Raw genomic sequence first — 27,388 nt, 5'->3', positions numbered from 1 at the left:
CTGTAGATGGGGATGAAGTTCTTGTAGTGCACGTACAAAATATGCTGGGCAAGACAGTCTGGGTTATTCCTGCCTCGGGCAAAGGCAAATCCATTTGTGGGATTGCTTTTGCTCAAGGACCTGGGTGCACTTGGTGGATAATGCAAAAGGATGGAGAATTCCGATGTGTACCTCCAGGGGATTTGATTTTGGGTGAGAATAGCCAATAATTTGAACTGTGTGATGTTAATTGCTATGTAATATTATATGCCATATCAATGGTATTACAATAAGAATCACCCAGATGAATGAAGAATGAACTTTGATGAAACTGAGCAAAGCACAGTGATGATGGAACCAGAACTGACTTCAACATGCAACAATCCAACACCACAGACCATCTTTCCTGCTCTGAAAGACTATTATGACAGATGGAAACCAAAGTCATGGACTAAATGAACCCAACAGACATTTTATAGGGATGGCTCATAAACTAAGGGAATGATATCTGTGCGTATATATTAAAAGACAGGAAAAGGGGTGGTGATTAAGTAAAATGTATTGGAAAGTGTGGAACCTGGGCATGACGTAGATGGTATAGAATAAGGGGTGGATACTGTGCTGGTTTCAGCTGGGATAGAGTTAATTTTCTTCCTAGTAGCTGGTATAGTGCTGTGTTTTCTATTTAGCATGAGAATAATGTGCTAAGACACTGATATTTTAGTTGTTGCTGAGCAGTGTTTATACTAAGTCAAGGACTTCTCAGCTTCCCGTACTCTGCTAGCGAGGAGGTGCACAAGAAGCTGGGAGGGGGCACAGCCAGGACAGCTGACCCAAACTGGCCAAAGGGGTATTCCATATCGTATGACGTCATGCTCAGTATATAAACTGGGGGGAGTTGGCTGGGGGGTGGTGATCGCTGCTCAGGGACTGACTGGGTGTCAGTTGGCGGGTGGTGAGTGGTTGCATCACTTTTTTCGTGTGTGTTTCTCTCTATTTTGTTGTTTTAATTTCCATTACAACAACATTATTATTATTATTATCATCATCATCATCTTACCTCAACCCACAAGTTTTCTTACTTTTGCTCTTCCGATTTGGGCCGGTCTTGTTTAATATCTTTATCGATGATCTGGATGAGGGGGTTGAGTGCGCCCTCAGTAAGTTTGCAGACAACACCAAGTTGGGCGGGAGTGTTGATCTGCTCGAGGGTAGGAAGGCTCTGCAGAGGGACCTGGACAGGCTGGATCAATGGGCCGAGGCCAACTGTATGAGATTCAACAAGGCCAAGTGCCGGGTCCTGCACTTCGGCCACAACAGCCCCATGCAACGCTACAAGCTTGGGGAAGAGTGGCTGGAAAGCTGCCTGGCGGAAAAGGACCTGGGGGTGTTGGTTGACAGCCGGCTGAACATGAGCCGGCAGTGTGCCCAGGCGGCCAAGAAGGCCAATGGCATCCTGGTCTGTATCAGAAATAGCGTGGCCAGCGGGAGTAGGGAAGTGATCGTGCCCCTGTACTCCGCACTGGTGAGGCCACACCTCGAATACTGTGTTCAGTTTTGGGCCCCTCACTACAAGAAGGACGTTGAGGTGCTGGAGCGTGTCCAGAGAAGGGCAACGAGGCTGGTGAGGGGTCTGGAGAACAAGTCTTATGAGGAGCGGCTGAGGGAACTGGGGTTGTTTAGCCTGGAGAAGAGGAGGCTGAGGGGAGACCTCATTGCTCTCTACAACTACCTGAAAGGAGGTTGTCGCGAGGTGGGTGTCGGTCTCTTCTCCCAAGTAACCAGCGATAGGACGAGAGGAAATGGCCTCAAGTTGCGCCAGGGGAGGTTTAGATTGGATGTAAGGAAAAATTTCTTGACTGAAAGAGTGGTTAAACATTGGAAGAGGCTTCCCAGGGAAGTGGTTGAGTCCCCATCCCTGGAGGTATTTAAAAGGCGAGTAGATGAGGTGCTTAGGGACATGGTTTAGTGGGCATGGTGGTGTTGGGTTGATGGTTGGACTCGATGATCTTAGAGGTCTTTTCCAACCTTAATGATTCTATGATTCTCTCTCCCATCCCACAAGGGGGGAGGGTGAGCGAGTGGCTGTGTGGTGCTTAGTTGCCGACTGGAGTCAAAGCACGACAACTAACTCTGTCTTTAGTCTGCTTCTGGGCTCACTCCTTGAGCCATGGTAGCTCGGAGGCTCCCTCTTTTCTGTGTTCTGTTGCACTCTCCTTGCTGTGCTATCTCACTTTCCTTTTTGACTCCTTATTTCCTCTGGCCTTTCTCTCTCCATTTCTTTCCCTAGTCTTTGGTTTTGATTTCCCACTCCCCTTGGGCTCTTTGTTCCATTTTGATCTCGGGTTGGATCTGTCTCCTTCCAGCATGTCTGATCGCTGATCCCCATTACCTCATTCATTCAATCTCCCTGAATTTCCTCTTTTTCCACCGCCAGTCCCTCCTTGTGATGTTTTCCTCTGGGTTTTCCCTTGCCTCCCTCCCTCCACCTCCTCCTCCCACCCTGTTTGTTCCTCCATCAGTATAAAGCCTGCTCAGTCAGCTGGCTCTCATTTCCAGCCTTTGCACTGAAAGTTGTCAGGACTTTCTAAAGACAGACCCAAATTGCATTTTTCCTGTGTTTTATTTTCAGAAATGGATGGACTGGGTATAGCTGCAATGTTCCAAAGATGAATGTTTGCCTCAGTGTGGAAAATTCCAGTTGCCATCATAAGTGCTGTGCAGGCTGTTAACAACTGAGAACAGGATCTAGTAATGGGAAGTGTTGAGCAACCGTAATAGTAGTCGGCACTAAGAGACCCACCTCTAACTGACCTGTAGACAAAATGCTTTCCTTTTCATTTTTTTTAAAATAAAGTGGGAGGTTCTGACTTGAATAGCTCAACCATAGTTAGATTCAATTTTTTTTCTAAAGATACAGTGTTACTTTTTGCTTATTATTTTGGGCTGTGAAATAGTTGCATCCTAGTTTTGAAGAATTTAACTTAAACTGTTGATTTACTGCAACTGAAATTTAATGAAAAATTATATGACTGCAGATTTGAGGCATGGTTTTACTTGAAATGGTGTGTTCAGATTTCTATTGCTAGAAAGGCAATACTTGGCTGAATGATTATCACACAGCAATCTTTTATTACTGACTCTGATAGAAAGAAGTAAAGAGTCAGAGTGAAATCATGCAGTGAAAGGGCAGTGCACAATTCTAGGTAATTTGAATGGTGTGAATTAAGCAGTAGATTGAGATGGGCTTTAAAAAGGAAAAACTGAGCAAGACTGAGGTGGGCTTGGGATGCCATGCCCTGCAGGAATATTAATAGTCCTTAAATTCTCTGAAATTACTAATGTCAGCTAGAGCTCTGAAGCCCCGTTGTTCCAGCTGGACATCTGGATTAATGGTAGCAGTCTGCCAGGCTAGAGAGGATAAGAATTCCCTAGTGAGAGGGAGATGGACAGAAGCAGACCATATGTGATGCATTTACTTAGCTATTCTTGTTGAAGACCTGAGGATGGTCATCCTTTTTCTTCCTAAAAATGGAAAGCCTGAGTGTTTGAAGTCTTAAAAACTTATTATGAGTTGTAGGAGTGGGAAAGCCCAGAACAGGAAGCTGAAGTTTTGTGATTTGGAGACTAAAATCTGGAACTGGTGTAAAGTGCTGAAAAACTTATCTAAAAGGTCTGGAATTGTCATTTTCAGCTGTTCTGTTCACAGCGCTCTGATGTTTCCTCCTGTTGGTGACATTCTGCAGTGGTGAGAAGTGTTGCATTGTTCATCCTTTGGGGGAACTTTTCAACTATAATAAAAGTAATGCTTTCTTACATTCAGATTGTCTTGTTGGCTTTGGCAGTGGCAGAGGAACATTTTTAGAATGATACTGTCTGTGTGCCAATCTAGATCTGATCCTTTTTTGAATTTTAAATTGATAAGATTTTAATTGTTGAATTAATGATAGAAGAGCATGGATGACAGGTTGTCTGTACTACTGAAAACCATTTGTAGTTTTCCATCCTCCTCCACTCTCTTTACTCCCCCAACTCTCTCTTTCCCTACCTACTACTTCAAAACTTGTGAAATCACTTCTTGCTGGAAAACCAGTTGGTTTGAGATTTCCTTTTGCTGAGCTATTCAGATATGCAGTGGCTGAGGCTGCTTTGCCTTGAGACAGAAGTGTCTGACCCTCAGGTTGCCATATTTCTGTATGTAACAATGGCCCACTCTAAAGTAAAATCCTTTGTCGTTAATTAATGATAGCTAATAATTAAGCACCATGCAGCAGAGCAGAAACCATGTCTAATGGCAGTCCACCAGAAAGGAGATTCTTCTTATCTTTCATTGTAGTACACGGTTCGTAAATTTCAGTGTCCTTTTATTTACCAGAATCAAAGTTGCAGATGCTATGACCAGAAAAAATACATGGTCTGCCCTTTGCCACTGAAATTCCCTTTAATATTGAACCAGTTACATACCATTTATTCTCTCATTTTTACCCTTATGACCACTAGAGGTTGCTCTTCTCCGTTGTTTGCAAGCCTCGCTCTCCATTCTGTCATTCAATTCTGAAGCTGAATTTTTTAAGCAGGTATTTTAGAAATAAGCTGTTGCTGATTTATTCCTTAGGGTAGGTTTTGGAAGGTGAAGGCTAATCATACTTATTTATTTCTAGGTGTTATGAGAGAGGAGTTGTTGTATAGTGACTGTTACTTGCAGTATTTGATCACCTTTTAATTAAAAAGACATAGTTAGAGATTCGTATGACTGTATTTGCTTTCTTAAACACTTACTTGGAAGTACTTGAGACAAAACAGAATTTGAGGACCAGTGCTGTCATTCCTGTTTTCAGAGAGTAACATTTATCTGTATAATCCTATTGCTGTGTATATGAATATCACATCAACAAGATCTAGTCACTGGGGTAACAGCCCAGGACCTCACGTGACATTGACCTTAAACCAATGAAAACATCTAAACTGATGTAAATGTTTGAAACGCTTGTGTATTTCATTACACTTCTGATGCAGACAGTATTAGCACCACCTTGTACTAGAAGAGCAGCGAAGTTGAATGTTTTTAGGAAAAGGCAGAAATAAGTCTTCAAAGCCTTAATTAATTTTCTTCCCTCTTTGTCACATTTAATTATATGCATGTGCAATATTTCTTCTATCTGCCTCTGCTTTTCTCCTCCTTTACACTTTGCTCTGCGTTTCTGTCATGATCTTTCTCTCTTGTTCAGCCCCAGACTGATAATTATAGTCCTCCTTCCCATCTGCCTTGGTTTCTGCCCTACCACTCTTGCCCTCCTTCTTCCCCTAAGCCTTCCCACTCCCAAACGCCTGACTCTGACCCTTTCCTCTCACTGTTGCTGTGTGCCCTTCCACTTAACTTCTCTTTCTACTCCGCTCCTGGTTTCCTTTTTCTCTAAGCCTTGAAGATGGGGCCAGGGAATGCTCGGGACCAGCAGTGTCTTCAGAAAAAACTGTTTGTGCTCCAGAGACACTTGTTAAATTCAGTTCATTCTGAGTTTTTATTATGTGGCCAAATGTAGCCTACATTACAGAGAAATTTCAAGACTGACACAAGAACAAGTCTTTCACTAAACTAGAAGTTTTTCTTGCATAGCGTGAGTGGGCTGGGGTTTCTTGAAAAAACAATTGTGTAAAAATTGATTTAATAAGAGCAATACAGTGCTTAGTAAAACATTCCTAAAAATGATCAAATAATTTCCTAAAACTTGCTAAGGCATTTGAACCTAAAGACATGCTAGGCATTCTGCCCTGGCACTTAAAATAGTTGTAAAGTATCTAAAGCAAAAGAAAGTCTAACAATGGAAAGTGTCAGACAACCTGAACTGCAGGTGGCACAACCAGTTTTACTTGTAATTTAAACATCTTTCTCAAGTTTGCATTTGCTTTTGACATCTTGCTTCCTTAATGTTTCTGTGAATATTGCTACTTGATAGATCTCTGGCAGAGCAATCACAAGTAGAGGTACTGAAACCTGTATTAGAAAAGTGAACAAAACATGTGAAGTACAAGAAAAGAAAAACAGAATGGAAGAGGAAGGAAATATAAATGAACTGATGACGATACTAAAGATGTAACTAAGGGTTTTACTAGTCTACACTGGCATTTGGAGGAGCTGCACTCAGTAAGCCCAGTTGTTAATTTTATAGTTAAATTTCCTGAATCTATATGGAGATAATTCAGTCTGAAAAGGGATTTTTAATTTTATTTCCTATTAAAAAAAAAGTCTCCATTTCACTTGTTGAAAAACAAAGGAATGTTTTAATTTTATTAGCTTAATATTTTAGATTATTTTACAGTATGCAGCTCCACGTGGTAGTCTCATAGAATGTTTTCTAAGTGAATACTTAGACCTTCTCTTTACAGTAATACTGAATGTCTGTCAGGATTGTTCTTCTTTAATATTCAGCTGAAGGTAGAAATGCTTGATTTACTGTATTTATATGGCTTGATATTATTTGGAGTACAGCTGAACATCATTTTAAAAGAAAGCTGCTAACTAATTTGTAATATTGCACAGCAGAGGGCACCAGCATCATACCAGATTTAGGTTGTTCACAAAAGTTGTTCAACAGCTCGTTTGCATGGGTACAGAATCATTTCAGCCTTAGAAATAGTAGAAATAATAATTGTTCTGGGCTATAAATTCCCATTTCTCAGTTGAAAGCCAGCAGATGTTTGATCTTTGTTTAGGCTAAATGATACTTCTGGGGGCAATAAAAAGTTGCTTAATTTGGCTTGCATGTTACAGTTTGTTATACAGTACACTGTAAGTAGAGTTTCTTTTCTGTCTGGCACTTACTGGTGAGATATTTTTTCTCTCTAAAATAATAGTTTGTTCCTGTGTCTGAGTGTTTTTCAGCCTTGTGTAGGCTCCGTGACAGGGACGCTTTCTTGCAATCTGGATGTTTTAGTGTTTGGGTTCCCTCCCCCCCAACAGTCTCTGCAAATCTGTAAAAGATAAGATTTTGTAAATGTAGTTAAAGATCTAATCAGAAAAACTTACGTTTGATTGCCAACTCAGGCCACGTTCTGCAAAAGTGAGCAATAGCAGCAAAGCATCAATCTCTTTCCAAACCTAAGAGCAGAAATACGGAACTCATTGAGGTGCTACGCAAGCTGACTCTCATAGCCATCCTGTGCTGGGTGCTGTTAGGAGCCAATACTTGTGTGACCTACTGCATTCTTTCCCATAAGCATAGTTTCATAGTTTTAAGTTACTGTTTGCCATAAACGAGGCATTCCACGGTTTCGTGTCGTGCTATGTATTTGGTGCTAGGTTGTGGAAACATGGGACTGTGTTGGAAATGGGATTGCTGCATGTAGAATGAAGCGCTGCACACTGAGGTTTTCAACTTGGCAGAATTCATGCTGAAACTCCACTCTCCACACTGACATCTAGATTTGCTGAGACGTTCAAGCCAGTGTGTGGCTGTGGGGGAGATCTCCTCTGGTATAACTTAGAGGAGGCTAGCCCCCAGGGTTAGCATTTGATCCGCAGATCTCTTCCGTTGAGGCCCTGAACCACTTCGAGCAGTGCAAGGAGGTGTGGGTAAGATGCCTGCTGAGCACAAGCAAGGCACTGCTTAGTTGCCCTTCGTATATGTGAGTGGGGCAGAGCTGGTGAGGATGGCTTGGGGTGAGACCCCCCCAAGGGAGAGGGGTGATCTCCTCCGGCCGCAGGGGCAGATGCTGTCAGGTGACTCCATAGCTTCTCAGCCAAGTGTGATTTCAGTGTGGAATAAATACTGAAGAATGACAAAAAATGAAATGAGTGGTGAAAACCGTGAATTGATCAGTAAATCCAGAGAAAGATAATGCACTTTTTTCTTCATCATCAGACTGTTGTCTGCTGACCCTGAGCGCTAACAGAGCGATGGAAGAGAATTACTGCTGTTTGGAGGCATGAGGTTTTAAATGGCTGGGAGAAAACCTGAGAAACTTTACTTTATTAACAAAAATTGGTCAGTTGTAACCAGGAAAACCTAACTTTATGACATGCACAGTGGATGATATCTGTGTATTAGAAGAGCTACTAAGTTTATATAAATTTGGTACTGTTGGTCTGAGTCAATAATCACACAAAAAGAGGCGCCTGGGTCAGATGCATCGTTACAGTGACCAACAACTGCGGCCAGCAAGTCCATATGTTAAAGCTGCTGTTCTTGTTTACCATGCAGCTGCATGTGATTTACCGGATTATTTGTCAGGAACTATGGGTGTCTAACAATTTGCACATTGTTAAAATGAATAAACCAGCCTTTTACTGTATGCTGCTGAATTCCTCTTAGCTTTAGTCCTTCTAGAGGAGAACAGATTTAAAAGAAAAAAATTTAAAAATCCCATTTTGATGGGCTACCAACCTTCTTTGACCTTTCAGTATGACTTTAAGAATGAAGTTGAAACTACTCAGAATGAAATATCTTTGGTTGTGTGTCTGTGGGAATGAACTGACTCTGTATAATCTCAATCTTTTTGTATTTTGATTTTTTTAATACTTTATTTGATCATTTTGTGTTTATTATAAATATTAGTTGGAGGAATCACCCTTTAAATCAGTTTCTTAATGACAGGATAAGTCCCATTATTTTGCAGAGGGAGGATAAAAGTGCTTTTATATTTTTTTACCTTTCCAATATTTTTAATTGAGAAATTGTAAAATAAAAATTAAACTCCTTGTGATTTAAAAAAGTATGCCTCTTTTGAGGAAAACTCAGTAACAAATGTAAATGTCCTAATGTAAAATTAGGGGCAATGGAACATTGCATTTCTGGCATATGTTTTTTATATACTACCTATGATTTCACTGTATTTTCTTGTTTGCTGCTTATATACTATGTGCATCCCAGTTATAAACTCGTGGGGGCAGGCAGGCTCCATGGATTTGGATGTAGTATGGCCAAGTAGTTTGTTTCAAGTGTATCATAACAGCAGAGTTCTTTTACTGCTAATTGTTTTCTGCCCCCTTCTCTTAGAGATGGATCTTGGACATCTTTTTCTAGATATTATGTACTGCCCATGCCTCAGAATTTGCGTACCAAAAAAAAATAAGATGAAGAAACATCCCCCAAAACTGATCAAACATAATGACATCTCTTTTCTTTTGTAGTGTGGGCTTCATCTGTTTTACAAGGCTTGACTTGGGTAGCTGATTCCACACAAACCCTTGCTTGATATTGAAGAGATGGTAGTTTTGTGAAACAGTGTAAATTCAATTTAATGTTAATTACTGCAAATAGGTTTTTTTTTTAAGGCTATGCAATTTTCCAGCGTATGCATGCATGCAAATATGTATGTTACTTAAATGTACATATCGCTCTGTTCCCCCTCCTCTCATTCCTCATGGTTTTTTTGCCTGGTGTAAGATTTAAAGGACAGTAGCACAGCACACAGTATTTAGATTTTCTTCAGTTACAAAGAATTACAGACATTCTCTTTGAATATGTGATTTCATTAACTTAGGCCTGTGAATGAATTAAAAGACAAGGGGGAGGAAAGCGACTCATTCATGAATAACTGCATTATTTCCCCAAATTAAAACCACCTTCGTATCTGAATTCTGAGTATTTTGATTGTTTGATGTAGTCAGCTTGTTACACAGCCCCTACATGAGCAGCAATCATAGAATCATTAGGGTTGGAAAAAACCTCTAAGATCATCGAGTTCAACCGTCAACCCAACACCACCATGCCCACTAAACCATGTCCCTAAGCACCTCATCTACACGTCTTTTAAATACCTCCAGGGATGGGGACTCAACCACTTCCCTGGGCAGACTGTTCCAATGTTTAACCACTCTTTCAGTCAAGAAATTTTTCCAAATATCCAATCTAAACCTCCCCTGGCACAACTTGAGGCCATTTCCTCTTGTCTTATCGCTAGTTACTTGGGAGAAGAGACCGACACCCACCTCGCGACAACCTCCTTTCAGGTAGTTGTAGAGAGCAATGAGGTCTCCCCTCAGCCTCCTCTTCTCCAGGCTTCCCCAGTTCCCTCAGCCCCTCCTCATAAGACTTGTTCTCCAGACCCCTCACCAGCCTCGTTGCCCTTCTCTGGACACGCTCCAGCACCTCAACGTCCTTCTTGTAGTGAGGGGCCCAAAACTGAACACAGTATTCGAGGTGTGGCCTCACCAGTGCCGAGTACAGGGGCACGATCACTTCCCTACTCCCGCTGGCCACGCTATTTCTGATACAGGCCAGGATGCCATTGGCCTTCTTGGCCGCCTGGGCACACTGCCGGCTCATGTTCAGCCGGCTGTCGACCAACACCCCCAGGTCCTTTTCCGCCAGGCAGCTTTCCAGCCACTCTTCAATAATATGTATTCGTTTAAAAATTCCTTAATTTTCTTAAATCTTCCTACATTTTGGTGCAGCTCCATCCTCTTTTTGATGTCTGTCTGGAGGAAACTGGAGGCAGAGCAGACTAATGCCCAGACATGCGCAAAACATCTGTATTTCACAGAGCACAGCTCTAGTCACAAGAGCTTCACTTTCCTTTAGAGGGAGGCAAGGAAAAATGGAAGTCAAGTGAACAGAAATTCCCTGATAAATGGATCCAGTGTTTTTTGGTCTTTTTTTTATTACCTCACTACTGAGGGCAGATGAGAGTATGCTATAGGATGGGCATAGGCTATTGTTGACTTAAGAAAGAAGTATGGACTCAAAGGTTTTAGGAGGGATCAGTCCTTTTTTCCAAACCCATCTCTGACATCTACAAAGCTTGGCTGTTTGTACTCAAGCAGGGGAAAGATTTGACTGTAGAGCTAGTCATTTTGTATGTGGGGACATACATCCAAAGGTAGCTAAAATATCATAGATATTGACACTTCCTTTTTTGTAGATTAGTTTTCAGCTTGTCCTCTGTGGTTGCTGGAAGCTTGATCTGGTCACAGGTAATAAAAGAAGTGGCAGTGTGTGAACCACAGAGCTCCGTAGTGGCAGCAGGCTTTTTTTACCTAGGACCGTGAGTCCGTATGCCTAGCTGCAGATGACATTTCGGCTCAGTTCCCCGGTTTTAAATTTTGGCAGCTGTTGTATCTGGCTGCCAGGCAGTCAGCAGATTCACATGGCTGATTCTTTTTGAGGTGGAGTTTTCTCAGACACAGGGCTGACTTCTCTCTACTTTTTATTTGAACTAAACATAGCCTGGCCCTTTGCTTTTGCACATGACAGCCATTTTTGCTAGCTTGCTTGAAAAAGAAAAATGTGAAACCTTTCTACAGAAATATCTAAAAGGAGAGCAAGATCTATCCCAACTTACCTTTGGTATACTTGGCGCTGGGTTTAGGTGCCTTGCAAAGCTCACTGTTCTCAAAGCAACGTGGCTTGTAAAGATGCAGGGATGTCCCCAGCCACCACAGTCATTGTTATTAATGAAGTTCCAAGGCAGGTGTAATTCACTGCACAAATGGAGTGCTGGTCTTCTTGTTCTGTGGTTGTGCCATGCCTACCATAGTACGTAAGCATCATATCCTTTGCCAGAGCTGACAGTTGTTCCAGCAGGAAGGATCCCATTCGGAGTTTCACTCAAGTCTTCCGAGTGATGATGTATGGGAGAGGCAACTGCAGCAATTAAGTGAGCTGCTGCCCATGTGGGTTCCCTGTAGATACCCATCCTCGGGAAAATTCTAGTGATTATTTTTACCCTGATTTTACTCAATTGCTTATAATTTAAGAAATTTTTCTTTCGAAGAACCACAATTGAAAGGTGTTTTAATTAACTCACCTTAATTACAGAGGCAAATGTTGTCAAAATGGTTAAGTTTAGATAAAACTGGCTGAAGTGTAATTAAAACAATCAAAAAGATGCTCTACTAGTAGTCTTATGCTTAGAAGACCCTGATTCAAGCAGCCCAAGATTGGCAGAACTTCGTTTTTAACCTTTCATTTTACTTAATAAAAAGGGCTAGAGATTCTTTTTTTTCTTTTTGATAGGCTATACAACTCACATGTTTTGGCCATATGCTAAAATACATATATATGTACACTTGTTAACTATTTTGTATAATTTCCTTAACTTTTGTATAAAATGCCTGTTGAAGAGCTCTGATGAATTCTCCTTAATAAGTAGTCTTTGAACCATCAGTCAGGACCGTTAATGTTTGTACACCAATATACCAACAGTGTCAGCCATTATGCTTAAATAATGAGGGGAAGTCACAGTGTACTTTACTCAATAGACGTTAAGCTTACCTGAACTCAAAAAAGGCTTTTCATGCCAAAATTGGACTTAGGAATGCTGTCTAACTAATTTACATATCTGATAGGATTCACAAACAGAGATAAAATGACTCAGGTAGATTTTGATTCTGCCATGTCTGACTTCCATCTAATTGCAAACATTTAATCTGTGTTTATTTACAGTATTCAAGTTTAGATGGATTAATTTTTTTTGCTTGCTGTTCCTGCTAGCACTTTTCACACAGTTTTCTCACATGACTGTCGTCTTGCTAGCTTGATAATTATCCTGCTGGGCAGGATGAGAATTCATGCCTTAGATCCTATCTATGTAGAAAAGGCAAGCTGCTTTAATGACACTGCTAAAATTAAATCAGTTGATCTCCTGACATGTTTCAAGGTCATAAAAAGGCCTATATTTATAACACTATTTCTTTTTACGTTGGGGATACTCCATGCCAGTTTATCCTGGTGTACTTCTTGACTGCTATAGTTCAAACAACACAAAAATTGCTTGTTGGCCAGGACATGGGTAATAGACATCCATCATGATTTTGGAAGAGCTGGAGCTATCTGAATAGCAACCTTGGTTGCTGTCCAGCTGCCCTGACTTGGAGGGATACCTGCCTCAGACCCTTTCAGCTGAGCCTCTAGAAAGTCTCCTGGGAATGGTCCCTAATTCCCTGCAGTGAAAGCTGTCTGGATTAGCTCGTGCCTTGTCCAACAGCAGTTTCCCCTAAAGAGGACTGACTTTGCCCAAAAGCGTGGAACAGGAAATCTGGCAAGGTCTGCTGACGTGGCTGTTAAATGAACTGGTAATCTCAAGTGTGGAGTAGTAATAAACTAGTATGGCTTTTAATTTCTCGACCCAGTCTAGCTAGGTTTGCGAGTGGACGTTTCACTGCTTATTCAGTTATTCTGTAAACTTAGTGGATACTGGGAGATATCTGGTAGTAATTTCCCACGCTGAAAAAATGTAATTGAAATGACCATGTCCCATTGATTTGTTTTAAATATCCCTGAGAGAGCATGTGACCTGTTACTGCTTGATAACTTCATTTGCCCAGAAAACATTACTTCAATAATAAGAAGTCAACAATCTGTGAAGTGGTAAGCATGTATCCAACTTTAAAGTCTGTCCTTGTTAACTAAAATAAAACCTGAAAGGTGGTTCATAGTTGTCATGCATTGGACAAGATGTGATAACTCTAAGTTATAGCACTCATTTCAGATTCTTTTAGGCTTTCAAACTATTGCCAGTCCATAGGGCTTAAGATCTTGGAATCCAAAGCATTACCTCACGTAACTGTAAAGCTGTAATATAGTTATGTATAAAATAAAAAGAATTATGCAAGAGCTTTATGTCTTGCTTTACAATGTGTAATTTATTCATGGCTGAAAATATGCAGTGCTTGTCTTTTGACATGCCCTGTTATGTTTTATCTGATGATTTTAGCCGATTTAGTTGCGCCACCATAACATACAGATTTCTGCAATTCTGACCACCATAGCATCCATTCGTGATTGGGACAGATTTCTGGTAGTGACTCATGTAGAGCTCTGTGGTGCTTTACATTAGATTACATAGTAGCTCACTGAATCAAGGGAATATGGTAGTCAAATTATGGGTTGTTTTGTTTTTTATAGGGCAAATTATGTGCAGATTGTGCTTATGATTTCTTTGCTATTGAGAAGGTCAGTTTTATATTGGTGAGTTCAAACTTGATCCAGAAAGGCTGTTGCTTAACATGTTATGTAGATTGGAGTTAGTTTTATTACTGAAGGATAACATTTGCAGTCTACTAATATGTATTGCAAAGCTGTCATTAAAAAAAAAAGTTAGGTAGACATGGCCAAATATTTGCTGAAACACAAAGCTGGAAAAAGCTGGAAATATGTTAGTTGAAGGAAAAACTACCATTGTTGTATGCAAACATAATTTGTAAGTCTTTATGAAAACTATATCCAGTAGAAATATACCGGAGTTCTTTATACATGGTGGGGTAGTGGGTATGTGATTTAAATGACTTGCACTGTATCTTAAAAGATTTTTTGCATAATCTTCCAAAGATCTAACAGTTGCTGAGCTTGGATACTTCTGACTTGAGGTAGACAGTGGGGTTTTTTTGTTTGTTTTTGTTTTGGGTTTTTTTTTTGTTTGTTTGTTTTTTTAAATTCAGGGATCTTCCAGATACAGTTTCATTCTATTATGGAGTTCTGTTGGAAAATTTAAAAAATTGGCTTTAGAAGAAAAAAAATAATGCACATTTGCATATATAAAGGGTTATCAAGGGAAAAACAATCTGTTAGCTCTTGCTTTCATTGAATACATAGAGGTTGAAAATTCCCAAGTCACTGTTATATCTCATTAAATTGGATGGTGGAAGTTGGGTGCATCATCATCTCTTTGAATATAGTGCTGTTAAATAAAAAGACAAGATTACTTCCTCATTAAGAATTTTAGCTGACTACCTCTTCACAATTTTTTTTTTTAATGTAGCATTTTTTCATACTTGTAATTCTTGTGTAAATGAACAGATGGGAATATTTTGCGTGTAAAACTTCAGGATTATTTAGGGATGGGGTAAATGGTGAGGATGTGTCCTTGTTGATACTTCCAACATAAGTTTATCAATTCATAATTCACTGCAAATGTCACTTGAAGAGTTCCCACCCTCCTGGTCCTGACTTCTTATGAACAAACATCCCTGTATGTACTACTGGAATATCCTCATTTGACCCAGGGAGGGTTTTTGCATAGGTGCTGTAGAACCAGGTGATTGCTTTCCTTCCTAGCCCACAGAACACTGGTTTACGTATAAAAGAAAGAAGATGAATAAGTGCTAGTAACTGAAGATGGGAGAAAGTGATTATGTCCTTTGCGCTGTCTTTGCAGACAGATTGTTCCTTTTTCTGTAGAAAAAAATATGACCAGTTTTGAGAGGGTTCCTTTTTAGATCTACACCAATTAAATTGGACTCTTCTTTTTCAGATGTTCTGAAGTTCTTTTATCATCAGTTTTTTTACAATCCTAATTCCTCCCTGGGATCTTCTGTAGTGTTTTCGTCATACAAGCCTACAGAAGGGCGGCATACAGAATAGCGTTTCACTTGAGCTGCTTTGGGGTTGGGAAAACAGGAGTTTGCTCTTCTGTGTAGAAGAGCTATTACTGGGTCTAGCACCTTACTGCAAGCAGCTTCAGGACAAACTAGCATGACTTGGCAACTGATTTACATAGTTGAACATAACACTGATGCAAAATCTGTGATAGGCTGTCGATATCTGTCAAGACAGAAATAAAAAGTTTGTACCTAAATAGGCTGGGAATGCAGGGAAATAAATGGTTTCTGTGCTTCAGCATATTCACGTGGAAGATACTGTTGTTAGGAAAAAACATAAGGAGCGAGCGGTGCTTATTCCATTAGCAGTTATCTACAGACAGTACACCACTACTGTGATTAGGCATCTCAGTGCGAGGACACATTCTTATGACAAATCTATACATCCCTCAGAGATTGCCTTGGAAGCCCGGAGTAAGACAGTGAAGCCATTCAGGACAAGAGATAGAGAAGAAAGCTTTACGCAGTTAGGACTGCATGAGAATACTAGGTTGTCTGAATACAATTACTGCACTGGAATTTATCCAGAATAGCTGTAATCTTGTGAAACATGCCGCGTGGGTTGTTTTTTTTTTTTTTAATGGCATAAGCAGACATGATTTTGGGTTTATGTCTAACCCAAAAGAATGAATTTTCATTTCCACAGTACCCTGCTAAGCTGGCTAACAAATTCTTGATGCTTTTGGTATATTAATATATGCGGTATAAGAGCATAAGCTGTTAAATACTGCTCAGACGCTGAAGCTGAAAGATGCATAGATAATATTCAGTCTAATGGAAAAAATAAAAAATGATCTGAAAAATTGGAGGTAACAAATCTGTTCCATTTGTATTTCTTACTCTTGGCTTTTTATAAAGAGAAAAATGCAATAGACTTTGTACTAAACAGATGCAGCTAATATGCCTGAAGCGTTATGTTCCATATGTTTAATAAATTATGTTGTAGGTGGGGGTGTTTGCATACTTCTGAATTATTCACTACAGCATTTTAGATAATTTAGCTTTGTATCTCATTTCTAAACCCATTCTCAATAAGTTAATATTTCAACCACAAACGTTCAACGTGTTAAGAAAAGGATGATTTTAGGGGGAGGGAGGAAGAAGGAAGGGAACAAAGCAGCTGGCATTCCTTTTGAATTGGAAGAATAATTGAAGATAATGTATTGTCTCACACATGCCAGAACTGTCTTGTGGATCCTCAGCTATTATCAGCTGGCGTATCTCCAGTTATTTGACTTAACAGAGCTGAAGATCAAGCCCTAGTTTTCCTGGGATCCAAAGTGACAGAAACTTTTGAAACAAACAACTGAAAATAGCTGAGTTTATAGGGTTGACTTGGAAAAAGTAATAAGTGATGGAGAGATGGCTTTTCTGATTAAATATAGAACTAGTAGTGATGGCAAGAGACAAAATGAGTCATCCTTACTAAATGTGGTGAGATTTCTCATGTCCCCACTGTTTTTTTGACAACATTTCTATATAATTTGAGATGTAGAATGGGATGAAGGAAGGAACTACTCAAGCAACAGTAGGTCAGCCTTTTTATTTCAGTATCTTGCTTTTATTTTAACATTGTTTCAGTGAAATGCGTGCTAATATTAATATCTGGAGAAAGGTAGCTGGATCTTGATGCTCTCTGCTTGCCAGGTATTTAGCCAAGTATACTCTGCCTGTGCTGTAGCTTGCGGGTAGAGAGAATATTTGCAACCCTGTGTTGAAGTTCTGCTTGCAAAAGGCATTGTAAAACTGGTGCTGTGTGGTACCCTGTTGACAGTCTCCCAACAGCTTGACACCAGGTATCAAGTGGTGTTCCCCAGGAATTGTACTTTACGCCCAAAATGAAGGTAGTTTCAAACGCGTAGAAGGTCCTGCTAAGATGTTCGTGCTGGGTTTGGGGGGAGGGGGGCATTTCTGTGTCTGCCAGACCCAACATCTCAAAAAATGCATTTTATGAAATGCTTAAAAATGGCAGGGAGGGAAGGTTTCTCTTTCCAGAAGCTGAAGTCTGTTAGGCTTATGATCTGTGTAAAACAGTCTTGTACTTACTTTAAGTGTTCTGACTGATAAACATATCACATGTGGAAGATGGAAGGTTGAGTTGGGGAAATAGCCACGAAGGACTTTCGTTCATCATTCAGATGAACAGATGAAAGTCTGAAAAACAAACAAACACCACCCCCCCCCAAACCCAAAAATATAAAAAAAAGTTTTTGGAAAACACAACTCGGTAAGCCTTTGTTTTCCCGCTCTAGACTACTATCCTTCTGAAATATCTGCTGCGTATAAAATCTAGGATTTCAGACATCCTGTTGATTCCCTATTGCAAAATGATGAGCCTGTGGTTGCATTGCTTGTACACCAGTTCTCCAAAGCCGGAGATGTAAACTGAACAAATTGTGGATGCCATCTTCAGCCCAAAATCTTCGTCTGCTTTTAAAGTGGCAGGAGCCATCTTAATGTATAATTTTCACTTTCTAGTATTTCTAATTTTTTACGTGACTAGGATTTATTGACTAGCTAAAACTAACTTATCATACATCTAAAGGTAAGGCGGGCAAGAGAGTGGAATCTCATAGTTCTACAGCTTTATGGCCTGGCAGAATCAACAGGAGGAAAAGTAGTAAAAACCATGCTTTTGTTAGTGGGGTGGGTGGATCAGACCCTGAGCACACAGCAGAAACAGACTGATGGAAGAAGAAATCTGTGCTGATCTTTGCCAATTAGTTTTCTGCTAGTAAATGCACTTTTAAAGTCTCTGTCAGCTGGGTCTTGCAGAATAGAAATGCTATTGTGAAGCAACTAGGGAAATCTTTCTGTGTCAGAATGATGAGTGGAGCTGGAGACATCGCAAAGGTGATACTGATAAAAGAGCATTGTAGATGATAGGCATTTTTTGATGGAGGCATACTCTTGAGTCTTTGTTTTTCTGAGCAGCTTCTGTGGTGTTTTTGAGCCTGTCCATAGCCAGGCAAATGTTCATCTCTAAACCATGAACTACATGAAACTTACTCAAGTGTATGTTTAATTCCCTCCAGTCAAAAGATGGACTAATGAATATTTTGAGCAAATGTAGTTTTTCATGTAGTGTGTGAAACTGAACTTTTGAAATTTGTAGGAGCATGTGGAAGCTATCAAGTTTTGGTTATATTTGGTATGCTTATTCATTAATTCCATAGTTGAAATTCGTAGATTCAGAACGTAACAAAAAATTTACCTGAATTCCACAAGGTGAATCTGTTTAATTTCATACACTTTGGTCTGACACCCTTTGTGTTCAGGAGTCCACAAGATCTAACAGACTTAATATAGCTTTTGAATCTAGTATTTTTTTCCTTTTTGTGGTTTATTTGAAATTGTTCCATAGCAGTTGTACAAATAAGTGTTTTGGTGGCTGTTTGCATATATATTTGCATTTTCATGTAAATAGTACTTTTAGTCTGTGGTACCACCGAGGAGTCTGTCTGCCATGAAAGACTTGGATATCTGTGCTTCTAAAGCACTCAACCTTTGGGACACTCCATTCCGTAGCTACAGAAGTGAATGAGTGACATGCCAACCTCATTTGGCTTTAAAGTTCTTTGAGGCATGGACTATTTCCTTGTTAAGAGTTTTCGGCTCAGCAAAAAGAGCTCTGTTGCTGGACTTTCTGGCACAGCATGCTGATGCAGTGCACATCACTGGGGAGCTGATAGCTTTTGTAAAGATGCTAATTGAGCGATCTTGTTATCTTTTTACAGAATCATGTAAACCCAGCAATGGATTTTACGCAGACCCCTCCAGGAATGCTAGCCCTCGACAACATGTTGTACTTTGCTAAACATCACCAGGATGCTTATATACGGGTAAGGCTTCTTCTCGTCTTTGAGATCTGTGCGGTTGCCTGTTCACACTGGTTACATCCTGTTTACAGTTGACTTTGAAGAGGAGGTTCAGAATCCTGATATCATTAACAACAAACTCTAGGAAGGCAAACCACGTAACAGTAAAACGTAAGTCTGTAAAAACTTTGGGAGAAAGCTGTACAGCTGTCTAGTCTGTCATTGCTGAGTCAAATATTATAGATACTACTTTTTGCAAATATTACATTTTGCTTAGGCCTGCAAAGGGAAGGGAGATGAGCTTGTGCCTTTTTCAGATGCATGATGGACGTCCATAAGCCCAGAAATGAGTAATTGTGCAGAATTCTTTTCCCTGCTCTAAGTCTACCAAAAACTGTCAGGGTTTTCTGTGAAAAGGAGACTTTGATGAGCAAATTCCGTGATAAGTGACTGAGTTGGCAGTGTCCTGAGAGTTAAGATGCTCCCTCTAAAACTACTGCTGTAGGTGAGGTAATGCTTGGAGAAAAATAGGTAAAAAGCATCATGATTCACTTGCATAACCTGTTCCTGCCCCCTGCCCACTCCACTTCCTGCATTTGTTATTTCAAGGGTAGTTAAAGCAAGTTACGTGTTGCATCCTTACAAGAAGAGGCATACAGCTGAATAATACCTGCCTCTGAATAGCACAACTTTTCCTGACCTTTATTGAAGTCAGGAATATTTGCCAAGCGAGCACAGATGGGAGTAGAGGATAGTCTAGAACGTCAGTGTCTTGAGAGAGTAGGGATGGTTTAACTCCCCAAGAAAAAATGCACATGCAGACCTGCTTAAAGAAGGTTGTATATAGCAAGAAGACAGTAGACACGCCAATCATTCCTACTAAAAAGTAGAGAGTGAACTTTTAATATGCATTATTGTCTCGTTTTTGCTCAAAGTAGAATAGTGTCAAAGCTCTGATAGGTTTGTAAAGGGCGTGCTGCTATCCAGGCCAGGATGATCCATGGACATAATAGGAGACCACAAGATTGTCAGATCTGCTCTTTAAACGTATCTTTCTGCCTCAGTCTGAATCTAGCAATAACTGTTAAAAGAAACTGTGGTAGCATGCAGTACAGCAATATTTATCAAATCCTATAAACCCCTGAAATTAGGGGTTATTTCATATGCTGGGCAATGAGTATGTTTTCTGCATAAACTATGCTGAAACGTGTTTTTGTTTATGAAAAGAGAATGGGTTACTTTTTCTCATTAAAATTTGGTAAGATCTGGATGGTGCTACTTCATAGGCTTTTTTTGAAAATTCTAAATTCAGAGAGTATGGTTAGTAGGGGTAGCCAGTGCTCCAAATGAGAGAGTTGTGCTTTAAAGAAGTGTGAAAGAATTTAAAGAGGACAGAAATTCTGTTGAAATAGAGCTTTCATTGACATCTCTCAATTTTTTCTTATTTTCATTTTCATGTTGCAAATGCTGTCTTAAAAACTGGGTTCAGCGTAGCGTGTAATTAGCCACTCTTTAGAAGGGACTTTGGTGCTGGCTCAGCTTTGTTTCTATAATGCAGTATTTTTGCTGCTGCATTACTGAGAATTTTTGCTGTTATTTTGAGATGCCTATTTTTATTCTTGTATGGTTCCTGTTAGGAGAGTGTCTGGGTGCCTCATGTATTTTCCGCCTGAGAAAGAGTACACATACACTAGAAATGCCATACCGAAGCACGCTCAGATTAAACTGGTTGCTCACTCATCTGCGGTGGTCCACCTTGTCATGTTAACAGCATGCTGAACACCTCTGAGATGAACAGTGTTGTGCAACTTCTACAGCGTTGCTAGTCTTTGACCGCAGAGACACCTACTTTCTATCTTTTCGTCTCCTTGACTTACTAGCTGGTGTACAGTAGTTTCCTGTGGGCCCTGACATGCCTGTTTCCTTCTCATTTTGAGTTCCTTATTTCACATCTAACATTATCTTTTCTTCATGGCCTTTGGCTCCCAAAGCTCCCACAACACCAGTTTGCTCTGCTTGTACCGCCTGTTGACCTTGCTTATTTTTTCAGATATATTTCCACTCCTATACCCTAACAAAAATTCACTCTGTGGTCAAGGTTAACTTTCCACAAGAAATTGTTAGCTGTACAAATAATACTTTCATACCGAACAACTTGTTTGACAGGAGCTGTTCTCCTTTTTTCATTGTTGATACTAGAAAATGTTTTGGTTCCTAGGAGGACGGACTATTTTCAACTTGGCCCTTTGCAATACAGTTGATTGCTGTGCCACAGGTTAATTCCTAAGCCCCCAAATGAGATAGTATCTGTGCTGTGCAGTAATTAAAAATTGAGACTGAAAACCAGAGTTGGTTTGAAACAAACTTGGAAAATATGTTTCTCCTGACAGAATTTGGTGTATTAAGCAAAGGCACTATCAGGAAATCACAATGGTTTCACTGGTTTATTGGCAGTGCTGCATTTTAATGGGCAGCATGAATCACTGCAGTCTGACCTGCCACTTTCTTAGGATGCCCCAGCTTCATGTCCCTTAGTAAGGTACCTTCTTGTATGCTGAAAAAAAACGGATAAGGAGAAGTTAGAAGACAGGCAGTAAGTAATCTCTTCCCTTTTCATTCCTTGTTTTGCCTCTCATAAGTGATTCTGCTTAGAAATAATTTGCAAAATAAGTGGATTAGTTAGGTGGGAAGGATGTCTGAAACTGAAGTGTCCTTTGTGGGGGTGGCAGTGGGGCTTCAAAGACCAGTACCAAACAAAAGTACTTAAAAGAAGAGTAAACACAATTGCAATGTGTTGAAGAACATGGGTATGAAGGCAGTGGAGCAGATGGGTAACTCTCCATCTTGAAAGCAGAAGCATTTCAAGGTGAAAACATGGGTGTCACGCGGTGAAGGAGGAAACAAAAATAACCAAACTTTTTTCCCTGTTTGAGTCTTTCTTACCTACTTCCCCACAATCCATTTCTCTCATTCACCTTTTTCCTGTTGGATACTTATTCCTGAAATAGCAGTGATACGTCTTCTTTACTTGCGGTCTTCCTTCAGATAAACATAGTGTTGTTTTTCTTTATTTAGACTTCGAGTTAATGGTTTTTGAATCTCTGTTTTTGTTTACTATACAATATGACTGGAGCCTCCAGAAGAAAGGTTGTTTAGTGGAGGGGGGGAAAAAAAAATGTTTTCTTTCATTGTGTGGTGTCCTTAGCTATCATTTGGATTTTTAAAAAAGTTTCCTATTGAATTAGTTTCCTGTTGAGTTAGCTTTTCTTTCTCTTTTTTATTAATTGTCTGGTGCTATCAGTGACTGATATGCACTGCGTTTTTTTCATGTTCCACTTAAATAATCAATCACTATCTTCAGCGGCTTTGCTTTTAAGAGGTAGTGACATAGTATATGGAATGCATTGATGGAAGTAATGTTGAATCTCTGCAAGAAATTTTAAAAGTTTCCACAGGAAATAACTGGCAGCTTCCCAAGCTACATAATTATAGGACAGTCAGAGAGTATAATTAAAGTTAACAGTGAAGAAAATGATTGGAATAAGCTTTATGACAGATTTTTTTTGTGTGTTCTTTTGGAGCAGACAAGTCCGTCCGTCCCCCCCCCGGTTCCAATTTGCTCCTTTCCAAAACTACTTCAGCTTCATGTTCTACTAATTTTAAAAATAAAATCGTAAGTTACCATTTAAAACAGACTTTATTCAGTGCAGACATCTTGAGATTTTTCTTACTGGTAACTTGTAGCAGTGTGCTTTTGAAACTTTCCTGAGTATAAAAAGGGTCTGAGGAAAAACCTTTCCATGGAAATACTATTATGCCACCATTGTTATTAGTATCTCCATTTATTGGTGCTTTGTCATTGATTTGTTTGGGAGTCTATGGTGCAAGACTATTCAGATCCATTTTGTTTTCAAAATACAATCAGCAGAGAAGTATAAATATATGAAACTGAAATATTTTCTATGCATGTGTTTGTAGGTGTGTATTCATTTGCCTGATTTTATTTTTTGTACACACGCACTTCAGTGATTACTGATATTGATGTAAAATAATGACATTTACTTAATTTGGTGTGAAGTGCAAGCTAAAGAAACCAAAATGGAGTACTCCTTTTATTTGTAACCCAAAAAGAGAAACTTGATAGTTGTTGTCCTGTGTTTAAATGTGCCATCTTTGTGCCTGGGATGCTTCTATAGAAACACTAGCTTTGCAGTTTTGATAAGTTGACCCCTATATGTGCAGTCAATGTTCATTCAGGTGTTCTTGATAGCAGGCAGGAAAATCAAAGCTACTGCTCCAGTTGTGAGTGGACTGCCATTCATCTTGGATCTTGGCTAATTTAACAGCGTTTCCAGGCAGAAAGAGCAGATGCCATTGGGTAAACTGAATTTACAGCAACTACACCTTAGCTTCTAATGCACTACCATTGAAGTAGTCCCTTATTTTACGTTTTCCTCACAATCACCTAACTATAGTGATAACCTTCATCTGGGAGGGAGTGTAGGATTTTACTTAGAGGTTGTTGTATTTCACAGTAAGTCAGCTGAGTTACAAAGAAGTCCTATATGACATTGTCTCTGGTGGGGTCCACATTTCTCGTTCTAATGAATTTGCTTTTGATGACTGACAAGTTGGTGACTTGTCTATATTTTCCTTCTGCACTTATGACCAGCCATATTCTAGCAGGTCTCACTGTTTCTTTGGGGTGAGATTCTGCCTTGAGAAGACACATACTGTGTCTCCTTGTTTTGTTTAAGCACAAGAGATTGGTGCTTCAGGCAGAAACTGCAAATAAACTTAGCAGCTCCGGGTCTGAGCATTGGCTGTCCACCTGTTTGGATTCTGCCCAGCTGGATACCCAAGTTTATGCCCAATTCTTTGCCATTTATTAGATTAGTAGGTTCTTCATCTGTGTAGGGAGAACTAAGTGTTCCTTGGAAAGAGATCATTTTACTGCAGCCTGAAATTCAAGTCCCTCATCTGTAGAGAGAAGGTTTATCCCTTTTCCCACTGATTTTATCTATTTCATGCAAATATTTGTTAGATATTGAATATAGAATTTTCAGTACAAAATACTGTCACCAGGGTGGGAAACCAGTGTTGAAATCCATGCTGAAAAGTTGGGCTTATTAATCCCTTGGTATGTTTTATAATGGATCCATTGCTACTACATTTTTGTAAATGATATGCAAGATATTTAGTGGTATGCTCCGAAATTTTCTGTTCTTGTATTTAAAACAAATTTTAAAAGTTACTAAAATGCTCCAAATCAAAACAATGTTTGAACTTTGGTTGAGCCAAGAGTGAAAATTAAAAATTGAGCTGGTTTAGCGTCAGTAGTAGAAAATCCCCTTTCCCCTGCATCTGCAGAGCTGCGAAATTGGTTATTCACACAGCTGCGATGCAGAGACACTTCTTCCCCAGCAGCTACTTGAGTTGCTGCTTTTGGAGGGGGTTGAGGAGGGAGTTCTTTCCCTTTTGAAGCCTTCAGAAGTCACAGTGGAGGAGCAGGTTCTGTTTGCAAGTGCCGGTGATGCAGGCAGGAAGATTGCTGGCATCCTGCATAGACCTTTCAGAACTTTAATGGGTTGAGTCACAGTCAGACTGTCTGCCGTATACTTTCTAACCCATGCAGTTGTTGTATAGGAGGCTGCCTACACATCCTTCCGTCAATTCACAAAGTCTTCTCATGCCTACTCATTCTAGCCTGATCAGATATGAGTAGTCCAACATATAATTTCAGCATTTTCTGAAATAAAACTGAGCCTGACTTCTGCCATGCCATTTTTTTTCTCAGAAATTATAGGAAAAGGAATGTAACTTACTTCTGTTTTGCTAAAGGTACAGAGAAAAGTGAGCTTTGTTACGTGTGTCTTCCTGGTGTGTCTCATGAAGGAATGCAGTTTTCCACATAAGACCTAATTGCCTAAGCCCAGTGGTTCCCAGCCTGATAATGTGTTCTTGCCTTCTCTTTTCTCTTGCCAGTCTTTCCATTCTCTGTTCTTACCTTCCACTCAGATATCTAACTGGTTTTCTGCCTGCCTTTTTTTTTTCCCAAACATCGCTCAATGTCTCTGCTTTCCGTACCAACACACCAGGAAGTTGTGTTGGTGGTTTTGCTCCGAGGGCCTCCATCACTGAGGGCAGAATTGAGGTGGGTCCCCTGCAGTAAAGAGGCAAAAGCCTGGAGTGGCTGGTTGCAGCATAAACGCAGAGTTAAGTTCGTACTGAGGGAGGAAGAGAATTGTAAGGGAGTCATGGCACCCTCTGCACAGCCCTGTGTGGTATGCGCTATGGCATACATATGACAGTGTTACAGTCCTGCATATGTTCAGATCACTTCTCACCATTCATAGCACACCTAAACTTTCCCACGTATATGGAAGCTGTTGGCTAAACGAGGTCCTGATCAAAAGGGCCCAGAAGTTGTTGCAAGTCTAGCTATTGTCTTCCAAAGGTTTTGAATCATACCATGAGTTGCAGCTAGCACAGAAGGATTTGGCTGTTTTTTTGTGGAGCCATGATCCCTCCACCTGCAAAGCTGAGATGTGTATACATGGGGAGAGAAGACTAGCTATGGTGTCTCACAGGTTTTCCCATTTACTCTGTGCCAGGAGCTTTTGTGATGCTACTTGAGCTGCCAGTCTGATTGATGTGCAATAAATGTTGATGCTTTTCTAATATATCCATACTACAATAATGTTACGGCACTAGTAGGGCCTGTTTCACATTATGAAAGAAAAGAAAATTCAAAAACTTGCTAGATTCTGCAGGTACTGCAGTTTCCTACCCTCCTCCTCTGCCACAGGTGAGCAAGGACAGGATTGCAGGGAAAGCATTGCCTTCTTACATTTGTGTGGGGCATGGAGGAAGAAGGAATACCTGGCCGGTAGTTTTCAAACTGGACCAGGTCAACACCAAACCACTGCCCCCCCAGCCTGTGCCTGTGAGAAGTGAAGAGCACATCCTGGTGCTGCTTCTGAAGGTGACATGGCAGCTGGGACTTCTCATCTTGGGTCTTACCACCATGCTTTACAGTGATTTGGTTGGTTCTGCATGGAGTGGCAAAGAAAGGATGGAGGATACATAATATTTCAAGACAAACCACTGTGGTTTAGCTTTTGATGGAAGATAAAGACAATATAATCATGCTTCATGCTAAGGTATTTGTGTGCGAAACAAAATTTATTGCTAGGTTAGCAACTGCAGAACCATCCAAATTTAGCTTGTGATAGTTTGGCACTAGATTTGTTTTAAAAGAGGTAGAAAAAACCACACCATAACTTTTCCAGAAGAAAACCAACTATTGGCAATTTTAAGCCATCTTTGTTAGTGTTTTATGGCTGCAGAGTGAAACACTGGCTGTAATATTACCACGACAGTTTGAATTCACCCTGTTACCTATATGTTGTTATATAATGACATAATCACATGCTTTTCTTTTCCCTCCTGCCCTGTATGACTTTGTCACTGTCTCCTGGCTGCTTTGCCGTAGTGGGCTCCGTGCCTTCTGTTAGCAGTTCTCCCCGGGAGCAGCAGGTTACAGTGCCCTTCTCATGTGATGCGCTGGTTATCCCCTAGGTGCATATTCATAGTTGTGCACGACAAAGCACGTATCAGACTCTTAGAGTCTGATCCTTAACATGGTCCTGTAACTAGATGTCCCTCAAATAAGGCACAGCTTTGCGTCTATGTTTCTTGTGTCAGTGGCTCCTTTCTTTTTCTTTTTCAGTATCTGTAGTAGGTCTCAGCTCTTCTCTCAAATCTCATCTTAAATTGCAATTCTAGTGCCTTCCTGAGGAAGGCAGATGTAACTGTTGCTTTATTTTAGTTTTGCCATGAGGAATTTCTGTAATGCCTCAGGAATGTGAAGGAAGGCTGAGATAAGGGAGAGGGGAAGCATGGGAAATTGAAAATAAAATAATGAAGATAGACAGGTTAGAGGGGACAGTGCTGAGTGAAGGATCTTGGAAGAACACTGATGCTGAAGTTGAGGCAAATGACAAGCTGCCTTAGGAAGAAAGCAAAATTGGTGAAGAGGATGAATGGAAACTGAGTCTGTCTGCAGTAGAGTCCCTTATCCTTCTCAGGAAGCATATCCTTAGGACTTGCTTCCTAGAGTTACTTGAAGCATCTAAATGAAAAGGGAACGGTGAAGCCTACCATATGTGATAAGGAGGCTTAGGAAAAGGAAAAGCAATGTCAAGAAAAGGAAGAGCATCCCTGCAATTTTTGGATATTAAAATGCTGCCTGACTTTTCATTTTGGGTCTAAG

General features: G+C 40.2%; 1 protein-coding gene across 3 annotated transcripts in view; it reads left to right on the top strand.

Moving 5' to 3' along the window:
* The window catches only part of ELMO1 (engulfment and cell motility 1), a 321,010-nt gene that overhangs the window by 133,000 nt on the left and 160,622 nt on the right, over positions 1 to 27,388 (top strand). For all 3 annotated transcript variants that reach the window (XM_076330867.1, XM_076330868.1, XM_076330869.1), the window contains one exon: positions 19,033 to 19,137. In XM_076330867.1, coding sequence (XP_076186982.1) covers positions 19,033 to 19,137 — 105 coding nt within the window. The remainder of the gene's footprint in view (positions 1 to 19,032; positions 19,138 to 27,388) is intronic.

The sequence above is a fragment of the Aptenodytes patagonicus genome, chromosome 2 (genome assembly GCF_965638725.1).
Source record: "Aptenodytes patagonicus chromosome 2, bAptPat1.pri.cur, whole genome shotgun sequence".
Lineage (NCBI taxonomy): Eukaryota > Metazoa > Chordata > Aves > Sphenisciformes > Spheniscidae > Aptenodytes > Aptenodytes patagonicus.
This window is presented reverse-complemented; position numbering and strand designations above follow the sequence as displayed.